Source organism: Anopheles coluzzii, chromosome X (assembly GCF_943734685.1).
Source record: "Anopheles coluzzii chromosome X, AcolN3, whole genome shotgun sequence".
Taxonomy (NCBI): domain Eukaryota; kingdom Metazoa; phylum Arthropoda; class Insecta; order Diptera; family Culicidae; genus Anopheles; species Anopheles coluzzii.
Genome location: NC_064669.1, coordinates 9,760,666 through 9,784,103, shown reverse-complemented (window position 1 = coordinate 9,784,103; position 23,438 = coordinate 9,760,666). Strand labels below are relative to the sequence as shown.

The 23,438-nt window shown below is 48.9% G+C and overlaps 2 protein-coding genes across 7 annotated transcripts in view; one reads left to right on the top strand and one right to left on the bottom strand.

Annotated features, from left to right (window-relative positions):
• Positions 1–1,492: 1,492 nt before the first annotated feature.
• Positions 1,493–4,469, bottom strand: LOC120956807 (vitamin K epoxide reductase complex subunit 1). The gene is made up of 2 exons (XM_040378556.2): positions 4,013–4,469; positions 1,493–2,183 (listed from the first exon to the last, which is right to left on the bottom strand). Exons 1-2 carry the CDS (start codon positions 4,195–4,197, stop codon positions 1,838–1,840), a joined length of 531 nt encoding a protein of 176 aa, XP_040234490.1. The 5' UTR covers positions 4,198–4,469; the 3' UTR covers positions 1,493–1,837.
• A 2,468-nt stretch (positions 4,470–6,937) lies between these two features.
• LOC120960962 (mucin-12) overlaps positions 6,938–23,438 on the top strand; it is a 108,241-nt gene continuing 91,740 nt past the window's right edge. For 4 of the 6 annotated variants that reach the window (XM_049605520.1, XM_049605517.1, XM_049605521.1 and 1 more), the window contains exon 1: positions 6,938–7,577. The gene's annotated coding sequence lies outside the window, so the exon portion shown is untranslated. The remainder of the gene's footprint in view (positions 7,578–23,438) is intronic. The other 2 variants (XM_049605524.1, XM_049605523.1) reach the window with 1 other exon arrangement.

Sequence of the window (23,438 nt, the reverse complement as noted above, 5' to 3'; positions counted from 1 at the left end):
ATTCTGCGTGCACAACCTTGCCTACAGTAATGAATTGCAGGGGTTTTCAAGTCAGCTCAAGCCATGCACATAATTAGCATTTGAAAATGCACTCCAAAATGCCCAAGCGCCAAAGATTACGTTTGAACGACTCGGAAATCAAATGTCCATTGAAAAGAAAAACGAAGTCTCCATAGTTTCACCCCAAGCGCCACAGATTACGCTTAAACGACTAGAAAATCAAATATCCATAGAAAAAAATGAAAGCTCCACAGCTTCATTGGTTTGATCAATAGATGGCGTATTAAAACTAATTATTATATTGCTATCCTTTTCTTGAAATGTGTTTCGGCAAGTTTCATCTTATCATGACCTATATAGCCTTCTAACTTTCCTAGCAAAAATCTATATGAATGGTTGTGCGGTCAGATACGTGAGTATCGACACCAACGTCCATCACTCAAATCTCACTTGCTTTAGTGGTGGTGCTTTACATTAGAGATTAGTGTTTCAAGAATCGTAACGCCGTTCTAGTTCTAGCAATGCATAACTTCAATGCGAAACCATACAACAGTACAGAGGGAATGAGAAAGCTCTCCAAGCGAGTAAGCTCCACTGGCTGAAAATCCCACCAAGAAATGGCGCCTCCAGCTTTTTGCTATTTTTAGAATGCATGAGTCGTTTGCCATCTGCTAATTGAAGTCTTTCTATATTCCGTTTAAGTTGATTTTTTTGTTATTTATTTATTATTTTTTTATAGGTGATGATAATGAATTTTGTAAGTGATGATTAGATGAAGCTTGTTGAAACACATTGCAAGAAAAGAACATCATTATAATGATGAGTTGTATTACACCATCCATTGAACAAACCAATGAAGCTATGGAGCTTTCGTTTTTTTTTTTATTCTATGGATATTCGATTTTTCAGTCGTTTAAGCGTAAACTCTAGCGCTTGGGAAATGACTTGAAAAACCATGTATTTTCTTGATTTCGGACAGTATACAGGCGGTCCCCGAGATACACGGTTAATGGGGACCGAAAACGGCCGCAAAATACCGCGTATCTCGAATTTCCGCGTAAGTCGAATCTCGTGATTTCCAGCTAAAATATTAGTAATGTTCGTGTAATTTTGCAAGTAGGGGGAGGTTATAGTTACTTTATGAATTAGTTGATATGATTCTTACTGAATATAACTGTTTTAAACCTTTTGATATAGTTTTTAACATTCGATCAAAACGGAAATTATTTGGCAATTTTAAATTGATGTGTCAAATCAGTACAATTTGCTCAAAGAATTGTCAAATTTAGAAAACCGCGTATCTCCGAATCCGCGTATAAGAGGTACCGTGTATCTCGGGGACCGCCTGTACAATGACAGCTCCGCCCGCTGTGCGACACGTGCATGCGGCGTTTGGCAAGCACGCGCGGCTGCTGCTGTAAACAACAAAATCTCGCACTGAAACGCACGCATTGCCGGGGTCCAGCATTGAATAAGTGTAGGTACCTCATCGCGCAGTAATGGAATGGATTTTTTTTATTAAATCAACATCACAAACATTGAACCATCTTTGTTGCAGGCTCTATTTTTTAGGTTTTGTTTTTTGGCACCATGGAACGAGAAACGTTAGAAAGCACTGTGTACGAGATAACGAGAGGGGCAAAAACTTGGCACAAAGCAGTCAAACAACGAACCAACAATGAACGGACGACATCCTCCCCCCGGTGAAATGTACAAAGGAACAAAGTAACAGCAACAGTCGCAGACCAACGAACGGCTACTACGGGTGCCGGGTGCGAGCAAATAATAATCTGGTCTACCGGGAGAGCAGAAGCAAACGACTGGCACCGGGATCCGACTACTTTGCCTTGCCAACCTTGAGCGCGCGCATTACCTGCTCCTCCCGGATCAGAGCCTGAATTTTCTGCAGCGCCAGTATCAGGCTGACCAGATTGACCGCGTACGTGGTGACGCACACGACGCACATGTCCTGCAGCACGAAGTAGAGCAGGTAGGCGAGGTAGAGCGACAGCCCGTTGGACAGCAGTATGAGGTAGCTGGTCAGCCGCGAGACGGCCAGATTGTTGCTGAAGCTGAGGCCGGCCACTAGGAAGTAGTAGAAGATGCCGTAGAACCCGTTCGGCACGTTCAGCAGCGAGTCGTCGCCGAGCAGCGGCCCGACAATGCCAAAGCCACGCCCGTACCTGGAAATGGAGAAATGGCAAAGAGAGCAATTGGAGATGGGGAAGGAGAAAAACTTTCTTTTTATAGGAAACAGGAGGATCATTTTCTCTGCAATTGCGGGAGATACTTCGAGGATCGGAAAACTATAGCTCTTGGTCTTTCGTCACCAAGATTGTCCTAATTAATGAGGGGACCGCGGTGAAGAGGTGCGCAGTGAAGGAGCTAGCTGAAGGTGAACCGGCAGTGCGCGAAGAAATATCCCAGCAAGCATTGACTACAATATGTCTCAGTATTGATTCAAGAACATAAGGACTGTTGCGAGATGCTAAAAATACGAAAGAGGTGTGGGGTAATCTTCGAAACACTTCGTTATTTGAAAGGGACGAAAACCATGAAGCTTATATACAACAGTACAAGCGATGGAAGCTTCGAAAGTTTCTGTGATGCTGAATGGATCAATGACACTGATAACCGTCATTCTATTACTGGTTATGTGAAGAAGCAGTCTGAAGGTCCAGTTGCCTGGAATTGCCGTAAACCATCAACTGTAGCACTTTCGGCGACATTGCAGTTTCAGCAGTCACTCAGGAAGCTGTTTGATGGAAAGGTTTTCGAAAAGAACTGTTGGGATGTGCAGAGCCATTGACGATTTATTGTGATAATCGGAGTGCTATCCATCTGGCAGAGAGGCAAATTGGCTACTCATGCAGAAGTAAACATATCGATATACGACACTATTTCGTCAGACATAGCGTTGGAAGAAAAATAATACAGCTGAAACATGTTTGCTCTGGAAATCAAGAATTCAAGAATCAAGAATTGCTAACTAAGATACTTCCTTTCAGCAAGTATGAAGATGGACGAGAGACCCTTGGAATTAAGTCAATTCTGGATTAAGGAGGGATGTTAGAGTAGTAACAATTGAATTGAAGTAACCTTTGGTAATGTGTTAATACATTTTAACTCTGTGTTACACCTCCAAACCTTACAGACGTAATATTCAATAGAAATCCATGTAGGTCCCACCCTAGGATTGCTGTTCCCATGTTGAAGGAATAAAAAGAGAGGAGCATGATGGCGACGTCGCAAAAAAAATAAAAACAAATGAACTCCCGCGCGGTGCCATATGTGTTAATCTCACCCATCATTAAGCTGCGAATAATCCAGCTGTGGCGTTATAAAATCCAGTTCCACGAGCAGCCCGCATGCGGCTGCTTTACGATGCACCGTTTTATGGCAAACAGATGCCACCGCAGCCCCAAGCGTCACCACCTTATTGTCGCGCGATTGCACAAACGTGTTCGCGGTGCAGTGTAGTTCTCGCTCGCTCGCGGGCATTCTCTGCGTGCTTTTGTCGATTTTTGGTTTTTCTTTTGCTACCCGTTTTACGACCCCGGCGCAATGGCGCACGCATGGGGGCTGCTTGCACGCGGAAGGGTGCAAACTTTTATTGCACCTAAAACGCGGCGAATCGTTCCCATTTGGTGCCGCTCAACGGCAAACGCTCCGCTAAATTATTGGCAATTTTATTTTCTTGTTTTTTTTTCCCATCCTCTCGCATTTCCCACCCATATGCTAATGATGTGGCGGTACTTGATCATTCCTTTTGATTTGTTAGCTTGATTGGGGTTTGTCCTCGCGCTGCATTCGCCAAGCAATGGGGCGAATCAATTGATCGACAATAATCACTTTATTGCTTTACATCTCATAAAACTCACCCATATGCTATCGAATGATGCAAATTTGCATAGGAAGCGGCATCATTGGTCCGCACTCCTTACTGTTGGCTTCCCTAGGTTTCCTTCTTACGTACCGGTGAATCCCTTTTGCATTCCATCCCGCTCCTTACCTGGAGGTAAACACTTTGGTGCAGCTGATGCGCTCGCTAATGTCGCACATGGCCTGGTAGGTATGGTCGTGCTCGGCCCGCAGCTCCACGTAGGACGTGTACAGCGACAGCAGAAAGCCGCACACGCTCAGGCCGACGAGCGCGAGCGTGTACGTGCATTTGCAGTTGCCCGCCAGGATGCTCATCCTGCGTGTTGCCTAATCGCTTCCGAAGTAACTGATGGATCGCGCAATATGGAAAGCGTTTGTTTTGGCTACAGACACAGGGACACTTTTACATCGCAGCGAACAGAAGCGGCAAAAAGGGAACGATCGAACTTTGTACCAACACCAATCGATACACCTATATGGCGTCTCCCCGAGGGTAAGGGGTGAGATTTTGGAATATGGGCTCTGATGTGATTGTTGTTGTTTCCTCCCTCCCCTCTGCCCTTCCTCTTGCTCTTCTACGCCACGGTGACGTTTGGTGTCAAACGGGGTCAAACGAAAACAATGCAATAGCATCCTGGTCCCGACTGTCACGACCCGGGGGATGGCAAAATAACGTTCAATTTGAATTTCGATTGTTTTTGAACATATTTTTTCCCGTTCCGCGTTCGTTCCGGGACCTGTATATTAAATCATGCAGAACAATGCCATCAATCGCTAGTATTTTGGTAAAGGTCCCCCTTTTCGTCGCAATAGAGGGATTCAAAAACGACAAGCACGCACAATTAAAAGAAGAGAATAAAAAACATAAACAAAACAATATTGCCATAATCAAGTGTAGCCGCCAAGCAAACGTCACGAACCGAAATTGAAAGTTTTTGGTAAGGGAGTACGGGGCATTAGCGAGCACGCAGAGAAAGGGTTTCATTTGAAACAGGTTCTCACAAAGGGCTTATCACACTGAGGAATATTTGAAGTAGAAATGGTACGTAAAAAACGCGTTTGATAGCTTTTACCTCGCCAGGGTAAATGAATTGGTCTTGTAAGCCAGGGGTCTCCAAACTACGGCCCACGGGTCGCATGCGGCATTCGAGAGCTTACAATGCGGCCCCAGATGACTTTGCATAGGTTAAAATAAATATAACATTATTTAGACTTTTTTGAATAAAATTGTATTTTTCACTTTTCTTAGACAAAAGCCAAGCTTTAGTAATACGAAGCTGAACAGGTCTCCTTAGTATTTTGTTATAAAATCTGATTCAAACGTTCACTCGTCAGTTTAAGGTAGCGTCAAATGGCCCTCAAATGAGTTATTTTGAAGCAATGCGGCCCGTGAGCTGAAAAGTTTGGAGGCCCCTGCTGTAAGCCAATGTAGATTCCTGCAGGAGGTAGAATTATACTGTCACAGTGTAAAACGGTGTTTTTTTTAAAGTAAGAAACACATAAATCCAATACGTGGCAGTGTAGTCGCAAAACAAATTCTTCCACACAAAATAGTTATTTGAAGCAAAAAGACGTGTTTTAAATATAATTCCGTTTCATTAATATTTCTGTGTAATGAGGTCAGCAACAGATAAATTAAATTAAATAAACAGCATCAAAGTTCCAGGTGGTCCTTCTTAATAGCGCCTAAGCAGCTTCCTTGTGCGACGGTGCCGAGGATTTTTTTTCTTTGTGTTATTTTCAAGCCAGCGTCATCGATGCAATAATTGTCGATTGACAACAAGATTTGCTTTGTTTAAGTACATGTATTTATTTTTATATCCTTAAACATTCATGAATTTCACTAAATGTCACACAATTTATTGTACAATCACAATCACTTCGCTCAAAATAATTTCTTCAATTAAGTTATCTAACTTGTACAGCAGCAATGAGATGATTGACGGCGTCCGTCTTTGACACTTTGACAAGACCCACCTTGTACCGATGTTATGCATTAAAAAGCTATGAAGTTCCACCAAGTTTGGTACGCTTTCTTAAAAAGCCTTAAAGTTCCATCGTCAACCCTACAGATAGTACTAATCAGCCGCAAAGTTCCAAAGAGTACAGTCACTCTCAAAGTTCGACATCGGAGCGATTTTTCGTTAAACAGCCCCAAATCAGCTATGGAGTTCCAGCTGGCTATTTGGAGTGTATTAAATACAAATAAAAATAAATTAAAATATTCACAATGTAAAAGCATTTTCGTGTGGCAACACTCTCCATTAATTCCTGTACAGTTGAACAATAGTGCATCTGCAAAAAACGTGATGTCCATTTTTTTCATTCAAAATTTGTCCTCGTATGTATGGTCCTCGACTGGTAGTCGCAAAATGTTATTTGCATGTTGCATCGAATAATATTAGAATCGGTCGTGAGAATCATTAAACTCAACTATTTTTTGTAAAAACGCTGATGCTGTTTAATTTAAAGCTCTGGTCTATTAAAATGTTGCATAATCATTTCTTTTGTTGCAAAAAAAAAAACAAAAAAATGATTTGCTTCACGTTTATTTGCTGCAGGAACACTTTTGATCACGTTTGCGCATCAAAATGTATACTAAATAATTGCAACTTAATTTTAAAACAGTTAAGTCCAGCAATGTTGCCATTGAACCAATGTTGCCGCAACATGCTCATAGACCCGGGCCTTAAAAAAATGCCACAGCCAGTGCCGATAGCTTAGTTCCGATTACCCAACCGGTTAGTTCGCCCCGTGCTGCCATAAGCTGTCAAAAGCGTCCAGATTAACGGCTTGTGCAATCGCGCAAAGGCGAACAATGAAGCATTCCTGATTTATTTTCGCTCTTGCTCTTAAAAAGCAAACAGCAAGAGTGAAAACGAAACCTTTCCCCCCCTGCCAGTGGTTGTGTAGTTTTACATTTCGCACATTAAAACAAATAAAAAAACTGTATGTAAACAAACTGTCAGTGATGAAATAAGAATTCAAATTTGAAACAGTTTTTAAATGTAAAAGACCGACTGCTGAGCACCTAGACCGTCCAGCAAAGCCACGGGAAAGAGTGCAACGGGAACGGTGAGTGCTGCCTGCACATGCGCTGCAGCGCGAGCGGGCCAGCTGTATCGAGCGTTGCTGAGAGCGAGACAGCCTGCGCAGGCCAGCACTGGAGCGCACCACTCTCGTTGTTATTTTGGCAAGCGAGCGCCCCCTATCGCTCTCTCACTCTCCCCTTCTTTATCGTGCGCTAGCCGCTAGAACGGTCTCGCTCGCACGCACTCGATATTGATTCGCTCGTTCCAGGAAGCGTGCTCGAAATTGATTAGGCGCTCACCGTGCGCTGTACGCCTGCAGTCGCCCGCGAGCATGTGTGTGTGTGTGTGTGCGTGCGTTTGCGGTGGCCACTCACGGGGTGGGATTTTTTGTTCCCGTTTGCCTGCCGCGTCGGGCTCCGCGCTCTTTCTCGCTCGCTCGCTCTCTGTTTGCTCCGTACGCTCATGGCTGCCAACCTAACGACGCGCTGCCGACGGCTGACCGCTCAGTAAGCAACCGTACTGGAGCGCAGCAGTAGCGCAGCAGCAACGGAGCAGCAGCAGCAGCAGCAGCAGCAGCAAACATTAGCGAATAGTAGCAACAGCAGCAGCAGCAGCAGCAACCAACACTGTCTCGGCGAGTGTGTGTGTGTGCTGAAAACGAAGGTTTATTTTTCGTTCGTTGGATCAAAGCTCGTACGCGCTGTGCGTTTACTGTGCCGTGTGCGTTTTCTCTCGTGCGGTTTTTTTTTCTTGATTGTACGACCCCATCCGTCCGTTATTTATCCAACATCGAGTGCGCGTGCGAATCCGTGCCGTGGTTTTTTTTTTCATTCTTGCTTTCCTCCTGCTGGGTTGGCGTGTGTTGATGGTGATGTGTGTGTGTGTGCGATCGTGAACGGTTTTCGCCCTTTTTTGTTTCGCCGTTCGCTTCCCTGCCCTTCGTGCATTTTCCCTTTTCGGCATCACGCACGGGGCGTTTTGGGGAGGGGGGGGGGGCTTTTTTGCGGATCATTGGTGTGCAAAGGGCATGGGGGTGTGCCTGAGGGAAGTGTGGGGAAAAGGAACCGTGTACGAGAGCGCGCGAGAGCGAGAGAGAAGGAGAGCAGCAGAACGGAGTGTGTGTGTGTGTGTGCGCGCGCGCGCGTGCGTGCGAACGCTTGCTCACTCGCTCACCCTTGCTGTGTTTGTGTACGTACCGTGCGAGCGGAAAAGATGGAGCGGCAGTGAAAGAAAAATATACGCACACACACACATACACAGGCACACACACACACACACACACATATGAACGAGTACCGGAGTTTGCTGCAGTGTACCTTTCGCCGCCCGTCACCCGTCCCGAGCCGCCTCGCGTCAACGGCGCCGCCGCCGCCACCATAAAACCGAAACACACATACATGTGCACACACACACATACATCCCGCTAGCCCATTTATTTCCCTTCCCTTCGATGCACGTGGAGCGAGCGCGTAGGCGAGAGAGAAAGGGAGAGAGAGAGAAAGAAGGAGAGCAACAGGGAAGCGTCTCGGGGGCGGAAGCGAGAGCGCTGCTAGTGTGGAAGGGAAAAGAACAGCCAAACAGCCGACCGGGAAGCGAGACGAGCACGGACAGGAAAACGGAAAGGAAAAACACACACACACACACACACACACAAACACACACACACAGCACACATCGCTTTTGGAGAACATCAACCCCACCGATGCCCTACCCCCACGGGATCACCACAACCGTTCCCCCCCGCTCCCTTCACTCTTCCAAGCCGCCCTTCGCTCCCTCTTCCAACGATCCAGCCTCCCACTCATTTTCCATTTTTCCAACCACCTTAAAATACACACACACAGATGCACTGATGGGGGGACAGGGCAAGGAAATACCTTGTGTGTGTGTGTGTGTGTGTGGGTTGAGGGCGATATCGGGGAGGAAGAAAAGAAAAAAAAAAGAACGACAGCAAAAGAAAACTGCCGCCGCCGTGCAAGAAGGAGCCAGGGGGCGGGGGGAGGAATTGCACAGGTTTTTGCTACACGCAGCTGGGGGAGAGTGGGGGGGGGGGGGGGGGGGGGGAGTTGGTAGGTTTGTAACGGACAGAAAATGTACACGAACGCCCATTTTGGCACCCTTTTTCTCCTCCCTCGCTCAAACTGGGGGGGTTTATGTGGTTTTTAGGTTGTTGTGTTGTGTGTGGCAGGGAAATCAGTGCAGAACACACACACACACACACGTGTTCAGCGGTACCTTTACCTTACACCTCTCGTGTACACCTCCTCCCCTTCCCCACCGGTTGTTTGTGTGTTCTCGGCGTTGCCGTTTTTCCGCTACTAAGTTGCTGGGGAAGGAGGAGGCGGGGAGGAGGGAGGGGGATGAGGTGTAGGCTGGCTCGCTTTTTCCAAACGCGACCGTCGTCGTCGTGTGTGCGTGCGCACGCGCGCGCTCCCTTTTTGCTGTCTGTTTGTGTGTCGGTGTGCGTGTGTGTGCATGTATGTTTTTCATTGTGACACACACACACATACATAACGAGTAAACGTTTTGGAAAGGGTTTTTCTTGTTGGTATTACACAGGAATGGTAGGGAAGTGTAGAAGGGGGGGGGGGGAGGGAAACAGGAAAAAAGAGTTTTCAAAAACGCCAACCGGAAAAGGAACAAATACACAACCACACGCACGGTGGCCACAGATGTTTTGTGAGGGACACAATACACACATTCAAAGCGAAGGGAGAGGGGGGGGGGGGGGGCTGTGGCGGAATGGAAGAAAGCTGTATGGTGGTGATGGTGGTTTTCCATTGTTTTTCTTCGGCTGAGCCGTTGTCAAACTGTCAAAAGCAAACGCTTCCTGGCGAAAAACACGAACACGCACACACACACTTACAGCAATAGGAGTGTAAGTCTTTTCCACAATGCATCGTTCTGTAACTGCCCCTCCCCCCTCTACCCTCCCGTCTAAAAGCTCTTTCAAAATCAAACCACAACCCCCCCCCCCCCCTCAAAACCGCCTTCGCTTCCCTGCACGGGGTCGTATCCCGTGACGTAAGATTCGTGTGTTTGTGTGTATGTGATAGTGCGAAAACAAAAGAGAAAATGTGCTACATGTGTGTGTGTGTGCGTGTGTGCGTACAGCAGCACAGGAAAAGCAGGAAAAACAGCAGCAGTAACAACAATAGCAGCAGCAGCAGCAGCCGAAAACCGCAAAAGCGTCCGGAGAAAACAATCAACCTTGTCCGAAACAAAACCAAAAAAAAAACAGTTCCCCCCACAACCACACCAGACCCAGACCAGACACACGCGCACACTACCCCTCCCTTTCCATCCTCTTATCACCCCCCCCCCCCCCCCATAAACATCCTCTTTTCAAAGTGTGTGCGTGCGTGCGTGCGCTCGCGTGTCTCCTTTCGAATGTGTGCGCAGCGCGTCCGTCCCGTGTGTGCATGCAATTGTGTGTGTGTGTGTGTGTGTGTGTGTGTGTGTGTGTGTGTGTGTGTGTGTGTGTGTGAGTGTGTGCGCCCGCGCGCGCGCTCCTGCTTGTGCCCATACTATCTCCCCATCCCCCTCCCCCCCCCCCTCCGTGTGTGTGTGTGCACGTGCCCGTTTGATTTCACTGAAGAAAGGCAAAAAGAGGAACGACTGTGTCTGTGTGAGAGTAGGTGTGTGTGTGTGTGTGCGCAAAATCGCGCTGTGTGCGATCGACAGATCAACCTGCACTCCCCTCCCCCCCCCCCTATCCCTCCCTGCACACCATCAACCATCAAGTTGTGTAGGGCTGTTAGGGGGTTTTTGTGAAAGAATTCGCCAAAAAAAGAGTCGTCGAGCTGTGCCGCAGGTCCCGGTAGTAACGGTAGAAGAACCTGCCTGTGGGTGTTGGTGGTGGTGCCATAGTGGAATAGTGAAACGCCGAAGGGGGGTGGGGAGAGGTACTGTGCGTACTGCTGTGTCTGCTGTGGTGTCTGTGTGGTTGTGGGGAACGCAGGAGGAACCAAGCAAGAAAAAAACCCGCAAGCAATCAAGCCATGTCAGCAACCAACTGAACCTGCTCCCTGTGCTGTGCGTGGAGGGGGTGGAGGAGCGGTAGAGAAGGCCTCCCCGTTCGGCCCGCTGCAACAGCAGAAGAAGCAGCGAGCGAGTGAAAAAAAGCGCACCACCACACACACACACACACATACATCGACAGAGCGAGAGAAGAACGGAACGCGCCAGCAAAACGGAACGACCGAAAGGCTTCTCAACCCTCTGCCTTCTCAAAAATTGCAAGCCAGGCCCAGGGCCCCCGCAGGCACACAGGCTCCGTAGCCCTCTCGAGACATGAAAGGGGCAGAGAGAGAGAGAGAGACCGAAGAAGGAGAAAACACATCAACCACACAACCAATAATATAGTAAGCTGTGCGAGCCGCACAGCTGTAAGCAGCAAGGAGGAAGAGCAGCAGCAGCAGCAGTAGCAGGAGGCGAAAGGCAGTGTGAGTTTTGCAATTCCTAGACTTTTTGCTTTTCTGTTGTTCTTTTACTGTTGTAGTACGTGCGTGTATCTGTGTGCTTTTCATTGTAGTTGCTTGCTTGGTAGTAGCCTTTATGTTTAGTGTGCACCGTTCGGTAGAGTGACGCCTCTAGTGGCTGCCCATCTCCCGGCAGTCGTGGAAGAGAGGTGAACCCGCGTTGCTCTGGGTGGGAGTTTCGTTGCCGTGTTTGACGTCTGCAAAAGCTATCAAAAGTGTATCGGTCTATGCTGGTAGAGTCGTCAGTGAAATTGCAAATATTCCCAACCGCCGTTGTGCGTTCGCTGTGGATAAGGTGTGATGTCTCCTAAAAGTTTTTCGGAAAGGGGTTTGGGGTAAGATCGCAGTCGCACAGAAACCCCGTGCGAACAGGCAGAGATACTGACCACTATACTATCGAGGATTTAACACGCAAGATCATCGGGCACGCACACAAACACGCTGGCTTGGGCAGTGTGTGTTGTGGTTAAGCGTTCGTTTCGCAGCGAAGGGCACGGGACAAAGGCCAGGTAATTGCTACCTGTACCGCTGAACCGGCTAGAACCGGCGTCTCTGGAGTGGTTGCTTTTTTTGTTGCTGCTGTTGTTGCATACCTACCACACACATCATCACCGGATGTGCATGGTTTCTTGCGAACGTCTGCATCTTCTGGCTGGGCGGCGACAAAACACAGAAGTATTTTTTTTAATTCTGTTCTATGGAGAACGTTAGAAGCATTATAACACACTTCCAGCAGACCAACGCGGTACCTGCCTCTGTCCCAGCAGCAACAGTTGATGCTCGTCACGTGGCCGTTCTGCATCTTCAACCATCAAACGACATCCCCGGCACAATCAAACGTTTCTGTTGGTCACGTGGGATCCCACTGGCGAAAGTGCGGGATCGATCCAAAGGATCAAAGTCACTATAATTTGAATTCGCACATCAAACATCGTGAACTGTATCGTGAGTGGGTTTGGCAGTCTCTTGACGAAGTGATGGTTAACATTGAAAATATCAACATTGAGCCCGGATTGAGCAATGACCTTGACAGAAGAGTAACCATCAACAATCAATGCACCGTCGCTTCTTGACATGATCAATATTGTCATCCCTTGGCTGGCATCTCTCTCGACGCCACAAAGTACGCTTTGAATGGATCAATCAGCATCTTCGACCGCTCATGGGTCGAATGAGGTCAACAGGCTCAAAGTCTCTATAAAATCCCGTCGCACCTGTAGGACATGGTGGCTCTAAGAATTGACACTACAACATTGTACGCTTCCGCCCTCCCGACATTATGATGCAATGTCTTCATTCTCCCAGCGCATCACTATACTGCACCATAACTAGGAAGCGTTACCTCAACAAACCTATCAAACCTCCCGCTTGGATTAGCACACGCCAACGGTCTTTTCTCTTTCTACTATCGCCGAACCCACTTCGAGTCAGATTTTATTTTCATTTTTTTTTCACAGTACCATATTACGGCTATTTAATCCGAGCTAATCGCCGCGAGTGTTGTTGCGGGATGCTCCTCCCGCCGCCAGCCTTTTGCAGAGCTTCGGCCGATCAATCCGGCCCCCCCAACATCTGCTTGAAGCCGCGTGTTTATATAAACAACGCACTCTTTACGCTGGCTGCATCGCGTCACCGCGGCCCGCGATACCTTGCACATTGGCTCGCATCGGTCCCCGTTATCGCGCTTGTTTGTTTTGTTACGGATGATCTTTAATGAGGTGTGCTACCTCTCTCTCACACACATACACACACACACACACACTCATAATAGGCCCGCGAAAGCGCATTGTTATCGTCCATTAGCGGGGCGCAAGAGGCATGCCCGGTGTAAATGGTGTTTTTAAGTGCCCGCTTACGGTTGCAAACGGTTGTTTTTAATTATCAAACAACGATTAACGCGCGGCACGTTGGCAGATGGAAGATTTTCCCATCCTTTGCCCACTGACCCGAGGGGCATCTTACGGTTCGGTTTCAGCTTCGGTGTTTTGTTTTTCAATACCGGTGTCGTTGATTGTTTGATTGGTTTTGCTTTCCTCGAAACACAACTTGTTCGCTCTGCCACCCCTTGTGACATTAGCAGCGAGCTGAGATTTTGTAGCTCATCCGGTACATTATCCTATCGGTCGTCTCGGGCAAATGTTCAAACGTATACACACACACATGTGCAGGACGTGCAGGAGTTGCTCTAACCTTGAAACTGTCCCATTCCCTATCCCATCCCATGCAGCCATCTCCTCGGTTGCAGCTTTCACGTCACTCTTTCCCAGTGCACTTTTTCCGTTCACCCGCCTCGACCGTGCTTGCAGCTGGCAACCCGGCAAAGAGATGGCAGAAAGAGAGCGCGCTGCTCTCACTGCTAGAGAGAAAGCGGAGAAAGAATGTGTAGGTTACACAATTTCTACCCGTGCGGCACACAGCATGTGGATGCAGTTTCCTGCCATCTTTGCTTGGGCCAGAACGTATGCCGTTTTCTGTTCTGTTCTGGAATGTGGCATCTCTCTCCGTGCCCTTCTCAGTGTGTGTGCGTGTGTGTGTGTGTATGTTGGATAATGTTTTCTAAACTTTCATTTCCGTGCCCGTGTGACGGTTGATGTTGGCTTCGTGTCTTTTTGTTTTTGTTTGCCAATGCCCTTCCAATACTTTACATACGCACTCAGCCTTTGTGTGAAATGTCACACTGCCCTTGTTGGGTTACATGCCAAGGGACTTTTTTAAAACCCCATATGGCTCGAAAACTCCAATGAAACAAACAAACCAAACCAACCAGCTTTCAATTTTACTCGCGCGAACAAAATGCAACATGTTGCAACTCTGCCCGTGTCGATGATCTCGACGCGTGTGTATAGTTTGCCTTGGCTTGGATAAACGGCATACGGCAGGGAGCATAATTCGACTGGCGGAAATCACCGTTCGTGGGAAGTTTATGGTCGTAAAACGAAATAAAAACCAGACCAGCGCAGAAACTTGGGCCATAAAACGAGTACCAGCCATTGGGAGGGGGGAACGATTCTGATGCACCCGATGCACATACACACACACACTGTAGTGGGATAGCATATGTGCTTGCAAGTATCAATCACCCGTACGGTGCGGGCGCGGGTCACATGAAGCTACTATATAATCCCTTCTTGGTGGAAGATCATAAAACGGCACCGCTGCGGCAAGAGATTTGCTGAACGATCCGGCCAAGTGCAAATATGCTAATTTGATTGCATTATAAAGCTGCATTCATATATGGACAGAAGAGTCACTACGGCCAGTCACTCCTTCGGCCAGGCCGCCGCCGCAGTGAAGGCGAACCATACAATCGCAGGTTGATTTTTGTTGTTTGAAGTACAATTAATTGCGATTTTCGAAGCAATTACAGCGTTGCCATAAAGCACTCATTAAGAATAATTCCCTCCATAAACGGGAAACGATGCTAGGAAAAGGGGGCGTACGCCCTATTAACGGGTAATATTGACGGCGAAAGTAAACATGGCACTGGGAGCAGAAAGGCCACCGGTACGCTGCGGATGGCGGTGAATTATTTAATTAGTAGAAATTGCCTTTACCTTGGAGCGGAGGTGCCTTGATATTTGGCCGTGCTAAATAGCTGACCCAAACGTCCCTATCCTTGAGCATCATTCGGTTAATGATAGTTGCTTTAGTTTTTGAACCATTCGGTGTGCTCTCTGTCATTGGGATGCAATTAACCGTACAGAGTTCTCAACTTCTGTCTTTAAAAATTCGTGCCAAAGTATTTAATCCAAATTCCATCAAGAATGGTTTTAAACTGGCTCAGTCGTTCGACATTGGGTAAGCGATGCTTACCGAACGTCCTTTTTTTATTGTTGTCATCCATCCGCCGTACTAGTGTGTGTTTGTAGAACCGGTGTACCGATGTGGCTGGCTTCGCGGCCTTAATTTCCTTGCCATGCTTTGGTGCCTGCTCGAACGCAACACGAACGTGGCGAGGTGGAAATGGTTTTCCAAAGACAGCACCGCACCACCGGCACAAGATGCGGTGCGTTGCACATTGCTGCGGAGAAACAATAAAAAACAAAACAAAAAACACACACACACAGAAGGCCACAGAAGAAGTTTAATGCACACACCGCGTCAGAGGGAAGAGCACCGCGAGCAGAGCGACAAAGATGATGAAGCAAAAAACAATACCGCCTCCATTCCCCTCCCCCCCCCCCCTCTTGCGAGACATCATGGGACACACTAAACATAAACATAAACAGACCGATCTCTTCGCATCGCCGATGGATGATGCTTTATGGCCATCCCGGCGCGCGCGCTACACTTGGCGAGTGCTGTGGGCCTCCCAAACCAAACCCTCGGCCCGCCTACACCCCTGGAGGGCGCAAATGGTATTCGATTGTTTATTTATATATTTATCCTTCCTTCTGGCTCGCGGGTTTTCTGACTGCCTGCCTGCCGGCCTGCGCTTGTCGTGCCGTTTTGTTGCGCTTTTGTGTGTTTATTTTCAAGCGCTCCTTCTGACCCCCCCCCCTCCCCCTAGCAGCTAGGTTTGGGGGTTTGTTTTGGTTGTTGGCTGTTTTCCGTACAGGTTCGAGCCGCTGCAACATGCCAATGTGTGGCGCACAAAACACAACCTCGAACCGGTGCAGTTATTTTATTTATCGTTGCAATTTTTTTTTATTGCCAGTGCACTGCTTTATTGACCTGCTCTCCTCAAGCACTTTCCTTTGCTTGCTTGTTTGTTTGTTGTACATTTGAGTGAGTGAGGTGCATTAGAGGATGGATGCATGCTCGCCCCGTTCGCTTGGGGTCTTCCTTAGCTCAACCTGTTTTACAGCCACACGTACACGTACCGGATGGTGGTGGAACGATGCCATAAACTCTAGTACAGACCGCAGACAAGAGATACGCGTTCGGACCGGGGCCGTGTCGGATCACAGGGCAGGGCCCGATTTGTGTACGGGATTTTGACAGTTGGCGGTAACAGATTTATGGCTACCGTCCCTCTGCCGTCCGGTGCGTGTAGCTCGGCGGTTATGGTAATTTTATGAGCGTTATTATGTTTGCTTCGCGTTCGATTTGAAACACGTCGTTAGACTTCGAGCACCAACACGTTTCTGTTGCGGGTGCTGCTGCGGCTCGTTCGAGCTATGGGTCGATTCTTCAACAAAGTCTTGCAGGTTAACACACACACACACACAAACACACAGTGAGACGAGTGCGTTAGAAGGGGGAGAAGGAAAAAAATCGCCCAGTATCAAAAGAGAAAACCTACCGTAAATCTTGTGACAGAGTTCGGGCTGCTGGCAGCGTGTGCGAGATTTTTCCAACCATACCTTCGAGGCGTGTTTGTGTCCCTCTGCGTGCGTGTGTGTGTGTATGTCTCAGGAGAGCGCGCGCTCAGCACGAGTTTGCTAGCACGGCAACACAAGCGGGATGAGGTCACGAGGAGAAGAACGAGAGCGAGAGAGAGAGAGAGAGAGAGAGAGAGCGAAATAAGGGAACGTAGATTTAGTATAAAAAAAAACCTACGAGTGTTAATAACCTTTTGTGTATGCTACGGCCGTATGCTAGTCTGTCTGTGTGTCTGTGTGTGTGTGTGTGTGTGTGTGTGTGTGTGTGTGTGTTCCGTACTTCGCTGCATTCCTCTTCTCCGGAGATCTTGCCCCGTTCTGGTTGGCGTTTTAATCGGATGCGTTTGCGGATTGTGAGCACACCAGTTTGCTGGGTGCGCGGCGGAACCCCGGGCCGTCGTGCACGTCGCTTGTGTGTGCGCGTGACAAAACCCTGGGAAGGTGAGGGAGCGGAGCGGGATTTGGATGGGCCAGCGACCACGCGCTGCGAGACAGGGGGAGAGTTCTACGCTACGCTGGTGTTGGTGCGCACGGGCCCGTTTTGGGTCTTTCCCTTTTCGGGTCGATACGGCGTGCGAGCGTGTGCAGGCAGCGCCCGGTCGGTCGGTCGGTTGGGTTTTCCTTTGTTCCGGGTTGATGGTCCCGACGCACCGCTGCATGCTCCGGAGAGCGGGAGAGTGCAGCCAGAGAGTGCCAGTGAGCACGAACGAAAGGGAGCGAGAGAGCGAATGGGCTGCTTGCTTAACATTTGTTACATTTTGTTAAATTACAGCGCACACTTGAAGTGAAGAAGTTAGCACGAAAGCACAAAGAATCATCCACGTTGGTTTAAAGCCCACGAAAGGCTTGCAGAGAAAATCAGACAAACCATAGGTTTCCCCATTCAGCAACAACTCCAAAGGGGTCGACATGATGTAGGGACTTGCTGGTTGATTTGCTACAACAACACAGAAAAAAAACCCTTCGTCTCTATGCACCAAAGCAGCACCAGCGGCAGCACACGCACACACGGCCAATTCCATGTGACCGAGCCGTGGGGTGACCCTCCCCCCCCCCCCCCTCATCCTAAAAGGCTGCCTTTATTTACACCGCTCTCGACGTGCGTTACACACATCTGCTCATCGGTGGAACCAATTTCGGGTTCGGGCTGATGGTGAGGCGAGTCGGGCTTTGCGCTAGTAGTTGTGCACTCGGGGCACGCTGTTTATCACAACCGCTAGGCCCTAACCAGGTGGCGCTTGGCGAGGAAACGGCACGGCACGGCCCACAGTTGATGCGAGAGAAATGGCAAAAAAACAGAGTGATAGAGAGAGAGAGAGAGAGAGAGAGAGAGAGAGAGAGAGAGAGAGAGAGAGAGAAAGAGAGAGAAAGAGAGAGAGAGAAAGAGAGAGAGAAAGAGAGAGGGATGGTTTACGTTGCACGCCTCTTGTCTTCTCGTACGCCGCCGCGTTTATCGAGCCGCCCGTGTTCGAATTCTCGGCTCTGGTCGAAGACGAAGCTATCCACTATCCCCGTCACCGGTAGATGTGGGCCGTCTGGCACGTAGCGAGTGAGCTGCGTTGCTTATCCCGCTGTCAACGAAAACCCCCTCCGCCCTCCCCATCTCCTCCAATCCCTTCTGTTGTTATTTACAATCACTTCACTGTCCTGTGTGACTGTGTGTGTGTTTTTTTTTCGCCGTTTTCGGTTGGTTTGTTGTCTGATTTTAAAACCGTTTATAGTTGCCGGTTTAGCGGCTCGGGGGCTCTTAGCTTCGGCAGAACCCCAGAACCCGGGATTGCACAGGGTGTGGGTAGAGGTATTGATTTGTACGGCACGGTGCTTCGGTGTGAACCGGCCCCGGATGACGTAGAAGCGAAGGTTCCTATCTACGGTCATTACCGCTCAATTTTGCGTCTAACTTATCTCGTTTTGTCTTTAAGGCACCGATGTTTGTTGATGAGTGACCCACTTTTTGCTTCTAAGACTTCGATTCTTTACTGTAAGTTAATAGTTTTATATACAAAACATCAATTCAATTGCTGAATTGTGTCCATAATTAAGAATAGAATTTGAACGATAGAATATAACGATAGTGTTTCGATTCGTGAAGTTTCAATGCAGTCAACAAGAGTTTATATACCGTTACAGGTTCAAACAATGCCTGAGAAATGTATTTAATTTCATTTTGGGTTTTGTGAAAATAGGGCATTAAAGTAAATGGATTTAGTGCCATTGTACTGTAACATGACAGTTGTATTAAATCTGCTCAAGTACCTTGAGAATAGTTCATGATTTCTTAAAGGCAATGTTTGCAGGTAAATATAGATGCCTTTGGTGCAACAATTAATGCCTCAGAGTCATCATTTAGTGGCAACGACTGTATATTGGCTCGCATCTATTTCCATCGCGATCTTCGCGCTATGCTGTCAAGTTAATTTAGCGAAAGAGTTGTAGTAGCAGTGCTAGTAGCGCGATTTTCTGTTGCTTCAGGCTGAATAGATCTCTGAATGCCTAATACCGTAGTGTCACAATGGGCAAAGGCGACCTACACGAGATGGACGTACATCATCTGTAGTAGCACTGTTCGCCATCCAGAAACAGCTATACAGCTGTCACATTCCAGCACACTCACACACTTGGTACGATAAGCTACATCGCCGAGCAACGTACGCGCTGATATCGAATCGATTATGACGATGCTGCTGCTGTTGCTGCTGCTGGAAGTCACCTTGTCGGCTGACATCAATCTGGCTTCGGAGCCAATGTGGCATGTGCCAAAATAGCTGTGCGTTTTGGGCTACTATGACGTTCCGGTGGTCGTTTGCCGGTGAAAACGTCACCGGCAACACCTTCTCCCTCTGTCCCAACGCAGTGCACAAAGGCAAGCAAGGCATTTCGGACGGCAAAGCGGACAATTCTGAAGAGAGCGAGCAGCAGCAGCATTAGCCAGCAAACGAATTCGCTCTAACGGCCGATGTTGTGTATGCAAATGAAAATTATCATTCCCAAGCGCTCGTTCGGTTCCTGCCTACCTTCCTGGAATCCACTACCACGCTGTGTGCGCGTATGTGTGCCCGTGTCTGTCGGTATGTTGGGTTTGGGAAAAGAGTTTTGGCCAAGCGACACGCAGGCGCGCGCGCGCGTACACACGCACACATCCCACCGACCTCGCTCGGGCCCCCATATCCCATCGCGGGGCGGGAGGTTTTTGCTTGCTGTGTGCTACTGTGGTGGCCAGATTTTTTGTTGCTGCTTTTACGCGCTACCAGCATCGGCCATGTCGCCCTGCAGTGCTGCATTTAGCGGCTCCGAGCTTCACGCTGCAGCGACTGGGTGGTCGTCAGATGCCGTGATTTTATTTCTGTAAGCTGTTGTGAATCTTCCAGTCATGTCGCAGACACCTTCGTGTGCGTGTGTGTGTGTGTGATTGTGTTGGACACTGCTGGAAGTCACTGCTAAGTTGCTCACCTGACAGCGAACTCTGCCGCCGCTTGGCCCAGTGTGCGACGGAACGGTAAGACCAAAGGCAGACACGAAACGCCGATCTTCAACAAGCACATTCCAATTCCGTCGTCAGTTAACCCGGGCCTGGAATATTTATGCTGAAGATACACGCAAACTAGCCAACGTTTCGCGTCGCAGAATTCTAACACAGGAACAAAGCGATAGAAAGAGAGAGAGAGAGAGAGCGAGAGCGAGATGTGCACAAAATGGTGTGGGCCATGGAGAGAGGGCACAAAAACGAATGAAATCAAAGCGGAAGGATAGAATGGTTCGCTGTACTTCTTGTCCGTAGCTCTCAACCGAAGCCGTCGCGAAGTGGAGACGAAAATAATTAAGGAATGAGCTATACCACACACACACACACACACACACACACACTTAGAGACAGACAGATACTCCAAGGCATGAGGTAGGCAAGCTCCTCCGCGTGCTTGATCGGCGCAGGTACCACACAAGAATGTGGCTGCCGGATGAGCTCGCCGATTAAGGGCGATAATATGGCGCTTGATGCTTGATGGCGTTTGCTCGGCAATGATGATCTCTATTGGTGTGGGTTTTTTGCCTTAAGTTGTTGAAACAGCTTCTCCAGATCGTAAAAAAAACAACAGAACCACCGCTTGGGAGTTTGGCAGAGTGCAAGACAACACGGGAGGTGAGAACGAACGCGAGCGCGCACTCCGTAACCTTGTCAACCCAAGCGGAATGAGATCAACCGACCGCATCGTCACCATCACCATCTCGAGAGAGCCCCCCCCCCCCCCCCCCCAGGGTTGATGCAGCCCGAGTCCCAACGTTTTATAAGCAGGAGGTGGAGGTGCCAACGGTGCAGTGGACGATGGGCGATTTTCTCCCCGCAGGGGACAGTTCATGCGAGAAGCGAAGGAATGATGATCGCTCGAAATGTAAGGGCCGTGGACGGCCGTGGAAGGGAAGGCATCTCGCGCCTGAGCGGCAGTGCGAATGAAACAGTCCAGCAGTGAAAAGGGGACGGCCAGACGGTGTTCGTTTAGGATCGGATCGAATCTCTGCAGGAGGTTCGCCCTGGCTAGAACCAGTCGGGAATGGAGATCACCGTTTTTGGAGGCCGATCTGCTGCTAGATGTTGGGGTGGGCTACAGGGAGTTTTCTCGGCCTTCTCTGTCGCTGTCTGTCTGTGTGTGTGTGTGTGTGTTCTGTGTCTTCCTCTCTGTTACTGTCCGTTCTATGTAGCCACATACTCCACGTACAGATTTCCAAACGACACTGTACCACTGGGCACTGGGCCACCCTTTTGCAATCCAGGCCTGTCATTGTGTATGTATCCGTCGCTACACTGTACGTTTATGTGCGTGCTCAGTGTGCCTTCCCCGGAGTCGATCCGATCCGAGCATCAAGCACAAGCAGGCCCGCGCTTGGGGTTTCTCGCTCTCGCACACCACCGAGGCGTGGAGGTACCTTTTCGTGAGTGGAGTCCCATGGGCGACCGGGCCGTTCATTGACCGGTCAATATATTCGTCCGTGGTGGTGGTGGTGATGGGTTTTTCGCGCATCCTTCGCGCGTGTCGCGGCTCTCTCGCCAAGCCCCCCCCCGCCACACTGTTGCTGTTGTGGTGGTTGTGCATATACATTTTATTTTAGATTTTTGTTTCGCCCTGCTTCTTCTGCCGATTCGCGCGCTGCAGGCTCAGGCAGGCAAGCACTGGGGGTGGAGCAGAGATGCAGTTCAAGCAATAATGAATTGCTGCTGATGATTGCTGGTGCGTGGTAGGAAATGTCAAATGTTGTCATAAAATCTCTGGTACACGCTGATGAAGTGATGATTGTTGGCGGTGATTAAGTTCAATTCTGAGGCCTCAGACTCTCGCATATCTGTGAGAGATGCATTCTTTGTGGCCCATTTCTTTGGTTGCGGGGAGATGCGTGCTGGTTCTGCTCTGCTTTTTGGTTGTTGCACTTTGCGAAGAGCTTACTGAGGCATACAGGCTCGTTGCAGATTTACCTTCGCGGGCTTATAAGACTCGCTTTACTACACAGGTGCTCCGTTGGAGACAATGAAGCCATATCGGGTGCTGGTGGGTTGGAGCCCATTAGGCTATCAGATCATCCTGGAAATATAGCTCAATTTCTGTGCAAATTACTTCCTGAGAAACAAATACTTATCTGGTCTCTCCGGTCCAATCATACAGATGCTTAGATAGTTGCCTAGCAATGGTTTAAAGCTCGATGCACGATTGCGAAATGGTGACCTTTTCCAGTTTTCCTGTATTGTGTGCCAATTTTGTAGCGACTTCCAAGAAATGTACCCTTGACGACAGAGCTCCGAAACTGTTCATAGCCCGGGGTTTCCCCGTACGATGGGCAGTTGCGTGAGCTAGTCTCGCAATACCAGTGCTCCTCTTCCCGTTGGTAGTTGGCTTTGCTATGAATGCTACACATTGAATGCTTCCCACTGCTAATAGCTCCACGAAACTAACAGCTCTTTCTGGCAACATCTCCTCTCTTTGCAGGCGAACGACGATGAACATCATCCCTACAAACTGCAACACACAATGGGCAGCAGCAGTTGACAGTGTCAGAGCAGCAACACGACCCCGAACGTAAACAACACACGCGGTCGCCGCCGCACACTGGCAGTGGTCCCCAGCGGTGCCGACGGGACCACCAAGCCTTTGGCTGCTCGAATCAAATAATCGATTGGCAAGCGCTCGCTCGGTAACGGCTATCAAGAGCGAGCAGCAGCATCATCGTCATTCGAGTCGCCGCGCAACCCCCGGTCGGCAGAACCGTTTGCAAAAAAAAAAAAACAAGACAAACGCCGCCACCACCGCCGCCCGTGTGTGCGTGCGTGCGCTCTCGTGGTGTTGGTGTTGGTATGCACACGCGAACAGTTGCACACCTGAGCACACTGCTGCCCGCACGAATACAGGCGCAACAGCACGCACCAAGCAGCTACCCCATGCGCTTCGGGGGGGTAGTGCGCAAGCATCGTTACACGCGAAGGACAAGGAGCACGATTGTGTATGAAATAGTGTGTGTGTGAGAGAGAGATAAAGAGAGAGAGCGAGACAGAAAGGGAGAAAGATCAATAGGAATGAAACATAAAGACGGCGCGCACACACTGTAGCCCGCTGACTGACAACGTGTAACATACAAAACGGCATGCTGTACGTTGCTGTGTATTATTCCAATACACACACACACGAACACGTCGTTTTACAACAAGCCCAACTGTCAAAATAATTCCAAAGACAGTA

Bases quoted from the DNA above. Each gene is read 5' to 3' on its own strand.
- LOC120956807 (XM_040378556.2), bottom strand. From the start codon at position 4,197: ATGAGCATCCTGGCGGGCAACTGCAAATGCACGTACACGCTCGCGCTC. The intron at 2,184-4,012 runs GTAAGGAGCGGG...CTCCATTTCCAG, and splicing joins ACCAAAGTGTTTACCTCCAG to GTACGGGCGTGGCTTTGGCA.